The sequence below is a fragment of the Toxorhynchites rutilus genome, chromosome 3 (genome assembly GCF_029784135.1).
Source record: "Toxorhynchites rutilus septentrionalis strain SRP chromosome 3, ASM2978413v1, whole genome shotgun sequence".
Classification (NCBI taxonomy): domain Eukaryota; kingdom Metazoa; phylum Arthropoda; class Insecta; order Diptera; family Culicidae; genus Toxorhynchites; species Toxorhynchites rutilus.
This window is the reverse complement of record NC_073746.1, coordinates 292,230,516-292,239,590: the sequence shown is the minus strand read 5'-3', so window position 1 is coordinate 292,239,590 and position 9,075 is coordinate 292,230,516. Positions and strand designations below refer to the sequence as shown.

General features: G+C 41.3%; 1 protein-coding gene across 2 annotated transcripts; it reads left to right on the top strand.

Moving 5' to 3' along the window:
• The first annotated feature begins 1,192 nt into the window (after nt 1-1,192).
• On the top strand, nt 1,193-8,370 carry LOC129774577 (polyubiquitin-C-like). Of its 2 annotated transcripts, XM_055778339.1 has the most exons (3): nt 1,193-1,322; nt 1,554-2,020; nt 3,991-8,370. In XM_055778339.1, exons 2-3 carry the CDS (start codon nt 1,563-1,565, stop codon nt 8,327-8,329), a joined length of 4,797 nt encoding a protein of 1,598 aa, XP_055634314.1. In that variant the 5' UTR covers nt 1,193-1,322; nt 1,554-1,562; the 3' UTR covers nt 8,330-8,370. The 2 variants fall into 2 exon arrangements, with proteins under 2 accessions (XP_055634314.1, XP_055634313.1); XM_055778338.1 differs by lacking the exons at nt 1,193-1,322; nt 1,554-2,020 and adding an exon at nt 3,278-3,456 and having other exon boundaries at nt 3,981-8,370.
• The last annotated feature ends 705 nt before the right edge of the window (nt 8,371-9,075 follow it).

The following is a 9,075-nucleotide window of genomic DNA, read 5'->3' as shown; positions in this document are numbered from 1 at the left end:
CATGCATATGCCAGTTAGGCGCATTATATGCCAACCAAATTTTAGGGCATATGATGTTATATATACGCTTGTTATGCGATTTAATGTTTGCTGGGTAGACCTCAATCTCCTTTTATATCAAAGCCGACCCCGACAAAGCCAAAACGAACCCCGAGTCGTTTGATGCGAAAATATGAGGCAAGGCATGGTGGTAGACCAAGTGCATAAACCGCTAAATATCATTGTTGTCAAGAACACTGTTTACCTTCCGGCTAACTTGTCGGCCACCATAACAGAGACAAGATATTTGTCAATTACGCCATTATAATATATCGCATTTACTACACGATGGATGTCATGGAAAATCGAAAATCGCAATGGAAAAATCAAAGACAATTCCGACGACCGTGCTAAAAAGACTGCAGGCTCCAAGTGGCTTTACAAGAAAAATAAAAAATAACCGACGAGTTGGATATCTAGTAAATAATTGTAGAATATCAAACTCATAGATAATCGCACGCTCATCAGAATGTTGAACATACAACTTTGATAACATTCAAAAGGAAATGATTTTAATGATTCATTTCATTGTTTATTGTTGTTCGACATAACGAAATATCGATAGTAGCGCAAATGGAACATATGTTTACGAGAACCTTGCTCATCAAGAACGAACGACTATCTTACTATATTTTTTCTTACAAGTGGTATCTTACCTTGCCTTGTCAAGGCAGCTCGATTATATTGGTACCTATTACGACAGCAGACAGTGTCGGTTGTTTATAAGATTGAAGAAGCCATGCAAAAATATTTACGAATAGAGCTTCACGTAATTTGTACATATTTAGAATCGACTGTCGCGCCAGGTCAGGATACGTTATCCGGTAACGTGAGCTCTACAAATGATTGTACTTTCGCGCCATTTGAGTGAACCAAAGCTTCATCCGGTTACTCAGCCGACATTATAAGTTTAAGTTCATTTGAATGGCAATGTTGCCAGAAGGACAGAGTCATTCACACTTCATCGCGAGCATTATATTGTGTTTGGAGCTGATTTCATCTAACCAATGACGGTTCAATAAGTTTTCATGAAACAATCGGAAAATTTGGCAAACATTTGCTTGTAACTATGCCAAAAATCGAACAAATTGATCGGTTTTCTATCGTGTGGATGGATCTCACATCTCGTGAGCAACGTGCGTGATATATAAGCGCCCCAATAAACTACCATTGTCAATTCAGTTTAAAAGAACTAAGTGGCTTCATCAGCCAGTAGTTCTACAGTCAACAGTCGATAACTGTGAAAAGAATAAATTCTTATCAAAAGCAACTTTCGAAGAAAGGTGAGAGCAAATTTTAAAATCAAGTGTTATATTTAATTTATTATTGGGAAGTACTTCATTACCATGTCTGATGATAATAATAGACACACAAAAGATGCCAATAAGGAAACGAAACACCGATCGATTGCGGTGCCAAGTCCTTTTGGCTCACTATTCGCCACGTGACATGCGGGCATAGCGATCACCTTTCGTCACTCACCTCTAAAGTAATTTGGTATGTCCTTTTTTCAGAGATAAAACATGCAGATCTTTGTCAAAACCCTCACCGGAAAAACCATCACTCTCGATGTCGAAGCCGTCGATACGATTCAGAACATCAAGGGCAAGATCGAGGACAAGGAAGGCATTCCTCCAGATCAACAACGCTTGATTTTCGCCGGCAAGCAGCTAGAGGATGGCCGAGCCCTGTCAGATTACAACGTCCAGAAGGGATCAACTCTGCATCTGGTTCTACGCCTACGAGGTGGCATGCAGATCTTCGTCAAGATGTTAACCGGCAGAACGATGGCAATTGACACTGAACCGGAGGACACAGTAGACGCTTTGAAAGTGAAGGTGTCGGAGAAACTAGAAGAAATGCCACCAAACCAGCTACGCTTGATTTTCGCCGGTAAGCAACTAGAGGATGGACGCACCCTTACAGAGTATAGCATCATCAAGGGTTCGACACTCCATCTGGTGCTACGGTTAAAAGGTGGACTATGAGTTCGACAGGATGGCATATATGAAAACTTGGAGACTTCACTGCAACAAAACACGCACTGCCTATGCAGAATTATATTTTGAAATGTTTTACTAGCTTGTTGATTCAATACCAACACACATATAATAAAAAATAAACTTAATGTATTACTAAATTCGAAATTTCATAACATTATTAAATTGTAAATATTTGATATTGCAATTCCCCGTGTAATCGATCAGCTGATCAGCCGAATGAATCATTCACGATACGCTCAAAAAACGGTAATGATCTTGAGGAAACATCGAATTCTCGCGTAACTTTTGAAAAGGTCCAATGTAACATTTTCGTCAACTCGAGAAAAACGAAGTTGAAGACCCGAACATTAATCTGCGAATTGTATTGAAAGGTATCGATCTCTATCGCTACTTTCACCACTAGCAGTCAAGAATAACTCTGAAAAACCAATCGTAACTGTTGTTCTGTGATTTGAGATTAAAGTTGAAGACTAGGAGCGAAAAATGTTACATTGGACCTTTTGACTGCCCGCATTTGCACATTGGACATATTACGTTGCACGATGCGAATCTGAAACTAACTACTAAACAGCAATTCAAATATCAGCATTTCGTTCTAAAGACTTATTATTGTTGTTATCACTCGTTGAATTGCACTGAAATCGCTAACAACGCCTGTAAGAAACAAAAACCCAAAACGACCGAAGTACGACTTTGTGTTGTTTTGACTGCTTTGTTACTTCGGACGTTCCGAGCGTCGGAGGAAAGTGGCGTCCGAAGTAACAGCGGAGTGCTTAAAATACGAATCTGCACATTGGATATTTTTTTTTATCGGCGATAAAAAGATGAAGAAGATAGATACATGAACCTGTTGTTTTTGTAATGCATTCAATGATTGAAAACTAAGAGCGTGCATCCATTAACTCGATTTGTTTACTTTTGTTACATAGGACCTTTTCTAAAGTTAAGCGAGAATTGTTGAGTGCATTTCTCGCTATCCATAGGAAATTGGCAAACTTTGAAAACAAATTCCGCCTCTGAATACGCGGAATGCGGCGGATAATGAGAATATTTTTGTAACAACAAGCAATGCCATGGGTAGCCAGACAATACGCGTGACGCGGACGTAGACGACAAAAACATCGGCAAATACTACCGCAGGATATATCGATCGGCGATGTGTGCGCAGTGTTGTTCTACAGTGTTCTCGAAAAGTGTACCTGATTGGCTATAAAAGCCCTGACAGGGGCAAATTTGGTTTAATCGTATTCGTTTCGCAGTGAAGAGAAGACATACTTGAACGAGTGACAGCAACAGCAGTTTTAATTGTGGTACTTGAGTTTTCAACAATCGAGTGAAAGTTGTAATATTTGTGTTATCTGAAAAGAGATTTGATTTGAAAGTGATTGTATTTTGTTGGAAAAATCTCTGGAAGGTGAGTAAGCAAGTGCACTACGCGTAAAGTGAATGCGAGAAACAAGAACAAAGGATTTTCAAATGCAGTGAAAAATTGACGAAACAAAATGGCGTCTGTCTGAAGAAAAATCATTATGAAAATTTATTGTAGAACTTGATTGAGTGAACTCAGGAGATCAAATTGTGTTTGATGTGTGAGCAATCAGTAAAATTAAAATGTTCACCATGTTTGGTTCACAATATGCTTGTTTTTTAGTGTTACGTCATCATCGTCAAATTAGAAATTCAATTAATTTCAACATTCATTACGTTAAAGTTATTGTATCAGCATATTTCCTGCAATTGAGAGTAAATTCGTGAAAACATTCGATCTAGGGACAGAATTCCTATTCGCCACAAATCTAGACATGACGCCATTAGTTGTCCTGCATTGCTTTGTGAAAATATAATGAACGAATATAAGTGCGTCATTCTTTGGATGACAATGAATCAGCTCACGAATCGTAATTTCACAACCTTGTTTTTTTTTTGCCTTGTTCACAGGAATTTCCACGATGCAAATCTTTGTTAAAACGTTGACGGGAAAAACTATTACTCTTGAAGTGGAGCCCTCGGATACTATTGAAAATGTGAAGGCTAAAATCCAGGATAAGGAGGGAATTCCTCCGGATCAGCAGCGTTTGATTTTCGCTGGCAAGCAGCTGGAGGATGGTCGCACCCTGTCCGATTACAACATCCAGAAGGAAAGCACTCTTCATCTGGTCCTACGTCTTCGCGGAGGAATGCAAATCTTCGTGAAAACTTTGACTGGCAAGACCATTACTCTTGAGGTTGAACCATCGGACACTATCGAAAACGTCAAGGCTAAGATCCAGGACAAAGAGGGTATTCCTCCAGATCAACAGCGTTTGATTTTCGCGGGCAAGCAACTGGAGGATGGTCGTACCTTGTCCGATTACAACATTCAAAAGGAAAGTACTCTCCATCTGGTCCTACGTCTTCGCGGAGGAATGCAAATCTTTGTTAAGACTCTGACTGGGAAGACGATCACCTTGGAAGTTGAACCATCTGACACCATTGAAAATGTCAAGGCCAAAATTCAGGATAAGGAAGGAATTCCTCCAGACCAACAGCGTCTGATTTTCGCCGGTAAACAGTTGGAAGATGGCCGCACCTTGTCCGATTACAATATCCAGAAGGAAAGTACGCTTCATTTGGTTCTCCGTCTGCGCGGAGGAATGCAAATCTTTGTTAAGACTTTGACCGGAAAGACAATTACTCTTGAGGTTGAACCTTCCGATACTATTGAAAATGTCAAAGCCAAAATTCAAGACAAGGAAGGTATTCCTCCAGATCAGCAGCGTCTGATTTTCGCCGGCAAACAGCTGGAAGATGGACGCACTTTGTCTGACTACAACATCCAGAAAGAGAGCACTCTTCATTTGGTTCTCCGTCTTCGTGGTGGAATGCAAATTTTCGTTAAAACTTTAACCGGAAAGACGATCACCTTGGAAGTGGAACCGTCTGACACCATTGAAAATGTCAAGGCCAAAATTCAGGACAAGGAAGGCATTCCCCCAGATCAACAGCGTCTGATTTTCGCGGGAAAGCAGTTGGAAGATGGGCGCACCTTGTCTGACTACAACATCCAGAAGGAAAGCACTCTTCATCTGGTTCTACGTCTTCGCGGAGGAATGCAAATCTTTGTTAAGACTCTGACTGGGAAGACGATCACCTTGGAAGTTGAACCATCTGATACTATTGAAAACGTCAAGGCGAAGATCCAGGACAAGGAAGGAATTCCTCCAGATCAGCAGCGTCTGATTTTCGCCGGTAAACAGTTGGAAGATGGCCGCACCTTGTCCGATTACAATATCCAGAAGGAAAGTACGCTTCATTTGGTTCTCCGTCTGCGCGGAGGAATGCAAATCTTTGTTAAGACTTTGACCGGAAAGACAATTACTCTTGAGGTTGAACCTTCCGATACTATTGAAAATGTTAAAGCCAAAATTCAAGACAAGGAAGGCATTCCCCCAGATCAACAGCGTCTGATTTTCGCGGGAAAGCAGTTGGAAGATGGGCGCACTTTGTCTGACTACAACATACAGAAGGAGAGCACTCTTCATTTGGTTCTTCGTCTTCGTGGAGGAATGCAAATTTTCGTTAAAACTTTGACTGGAAAGACGATCACCTTGGAAGTTGAACCATCTGATACTATTGAAAACGTCAAGGCGAAGATCCAGGACAAGGAAGGAATTCCTCCAGATCAGCAGCGTCTGATTTTCGCCGGTAAACAGTTGGAAGATGGCCGCACCTTGTCCGATTACAATATCCAGAAGGAAAGTACGCTTCATTTGGTTCTCCGTCTGCGCGGAGGAATGCAAATCTTTGTTAAGACTTTGACCGGAAAGACAATTACTCTTGAGGTTGAACCTTCCGATACTATTGAAAATGTTAAAGCCAAAATTCAAGACAAGGAAGGCATTCCCCCAGATCAACAGCGTCTGATTTTCGCGGGAAAGCAGTTGGAAGATGGGCGCACTTTGTCTGACTACAACATACAGAAGGAGAGCACTCTTCATTTGGTTCTTCGTCTTCGTGGAGGAATGCAAATTTTCGTTAAAACTTTGACTGGAAAGACGATCACCTTGGAAGTTGAACCATCTGATACTATTGAAAACGTCAAGGCGAAGATCCAGGACAAGGAAGGAATTCCTCCAGATCAGCAGCGTCTGATTTTCGCCGGTAAACAGTTGGAAGATGGCCGCACCTTGTCCGATTACAATATCCAGAAGGAAAGTACGCTTCATTTGGTTCTCCGTCTGCGCGGAGGAATGCAAATCTTTGTTAAGACTTTGACCGGAAAGACAATTACTCTTGAGGTTGAACCTTCCGATACTATTGAAAATGTTAAAGCCAAAATTCAAGACAAGGAAGGCATTCCCCCAGATCAACAGCGTCTGATTTTCGCGGGAAAGCAGTTGGAAGATGGGCGCACTTTGTCTGACTACAACATACAGAAGGAGAGCACTCTTCATTTGGTTCTTCGTCTTCGTGGAGGAATGCAAATTTTCGTTAAAACTTTGACTGGAAAGACGATCACCTTGGAAGTTGAACCATCTGATACTATTGAAAACGTCAAGGCGAAGATCCAGGACAAGGAAGGAATTCCTCCAGATCAGCAGCGTCTGATTTTCGCCGGTAAACAGTTGGAAGATGGCCGCACCTTGTCCGATTACAATATCCAGAAGGAAAGTACGCTTCATTTGGTTCTCCGTCTGCGCGGAGGAATGCAAATCTTTGTTAAGACTTTGACCGGAAAGACAATTACTCTTGAGGTTGAACCTTCCGATACTATTGAAAATGTTAAAGCCAAAATTCAAGACAAGGAAGGCATTCCCCCAGATCAACAGCGTCTGATTTTCGCGGGAAAGCAGTTGGAAGATGGGCGCACTTTGTCTGACTACAACATACAGAAGGAGAGCACTCTTCATTTGGTTCTTCGTCTTCGTGGAGGAATGCAAATTTTCGTTAAAACTTTGACTGGAAAGACGATCACCTTGGAAGTTGAACCATCTGATACTATTGAAAACGTCAAGGCGAAGATCCAGGACAAGGAAGGAATTCCTCCAGATCAGCAGCGTCTGATTTTCGCCGGTAAACAGTTGGAAGATGGCCGCACCTTGTCCGATTACAATATCCAGAAGGAAAGTACGCTTCATTTGGTTCTCCGTCTGCGCGGAGGAATGCAAATCTTTGTTAAGACTTTGACCGGAAAGACAATTACTCTTGAGGTTGAACCTTCCGATACTATTGAAAATGTTAAAGCCAAAATTCAAGACAAGGAAGGCATTCCCCCAGATCAACAGCGTCTGATTTTCGCGGGAAAGCAGTTGGAAGATGGGCGCACTTTGTCTGACTACAACATACAGAAGGAGAGCACTCTTCATTTGGTTCTTCGTCTTCGTGGAGGAATGCAAATTTTCGTTAAAACTTTGACTGGAAAGACGATCACCTTGGAAGTTGAACCATCTGATACTATTGAAAACGTCAAGGCGAAGATCCAGGACAAGGAAGGAATTCCTCCAGATCAGCAGCGTCTGATTTTCGCCGGTAAACAGTTGGAAGATGGCCGCACCTTGTCCGATTACAATATCCAGAAGGAAAGTACGCTTCATTTGGTTCTCCGTCTGCGCGGAGGAATGCAAATCTTTGTTAAGACTTTGACCGGAAAGACAATTACTCTTGAGGTTGAACCTTCCGATACTATTGAAAATGTCAAAGCCAAAATTCAGGACAAAGAAGGTATTCCTCCAGATCAACAGCGTCTGATTTTCGCCGGCAAACAGCTAGAAGATGGACGCACTTTGTCTGATTACAACATCCAAAAGGAAAGCACTCTACATCTAGTTCTGCGTCTTCGCGGAGGAATGCAAATCTTCGTAAAAACTCTAACCGGAAAGACCATCACCCTGGAAGTTGAACCGTCCGATACAATTGAAAACGTTAAAGCTAAAATCCAAGACAAGGAAGGCATTCCTCCAGATCAACAGCGACTGATTTTCGCCGGTAAACAATTGGAAGATGGACGCACCTTGTCCGATTACAATATACAGAAGGAAAGCACTCTTCATCTGGTTCTTCGTCTCCGCGGAGGAATGCAAATTTTCGTTAAAACTCTAACCGGAAAGACAATTACCTTGGAAGTAGAACCGTCCGACACCATTGAAAACGTCAAAGCCAAAATTCAGGATAAGGAAGGAATTCCTCCAGACCAACAGCGTCTGATTTTCGCGGGAAAGCAGTTGGAAGATGGTCGCACACTGTCCGATTACAACATTCAAAAAGAGAGCACTTTGCATTTAGTTCTGCGTTTGAGAGGCGGACAGTAGGCATGAAAAAGTTAAAATAAATCATTTATCTGCTAACTACACTTTTTTTTGTTTGTTCATGTATCCGAAAAATATTGTCTATTTCATTTCGTTTCCAGTTCATGTTATATAAGTGAATATCGCTGATCGATTAACTCAACTCAATCTCTTTTATTCCGCGCGGCGAATGACGTGAGATGGCTGAAGTGAGAGTACTCCAAGAGGCGAATGGCGTGGCTTCAGTTTGTCACTAAGTGAGATTTGAAGTCGTGTCCTGATGCTATCGACTGGAGTATTGATTCTTTCACGGTTAGTGGCAACTGTATTGCAACTAACGATCTTTTTTCTCTTTATAAATAAATTATCACTTCTAGCCTCATGCGGTAACCAGTTCTGATATCTAGCACTATGCCTGATTTTGGAGTCATTTTCGTGTTAACTCCCAATTTAGAGCAGCAAGAGAAAATTTTCTGAAAAGTCATCGAAAAACAGTCAATTTATTGAAGTTTTCAATACTTATGAATTGTTTAGGACTTGCTGAGTCGGATCAGTTTTATTAGTTGTTTTTGTTGGAACTAACATAGAAAAATTCAAATAGAAAAAAATCTTTTCTTCTTCTTTTTGGCTTCAAGAGGGTTTAAACTTTTCAGTTCATTCGCCTCGAGAAAAAAAAATCTTTTTTACAATGTGTTTAGCGCTAAACGAGCAGGTAGCAACTATATTGCCACCAACATTTTCACTAGCCGAGCAGTGGCAGCTATATTGTC

Excerpts from the sequence above, each read along its gene's own strand:
- LOC129774577 (XM_055778339.1), top strand. The coding sequence starts at position 1,563 with ATGCAGATCTTTGTCAAAACCCTCACCGGAAAAACCATCACTCTCGAT. Across the intron at positions 2,021-3,990 it reads GTGCTACGGTTAAAAGGTGG|GATGCAAATCTTTGTTAAAA; the intron begins ACTATGAGTTCG and ends AGGAATTTCCAC.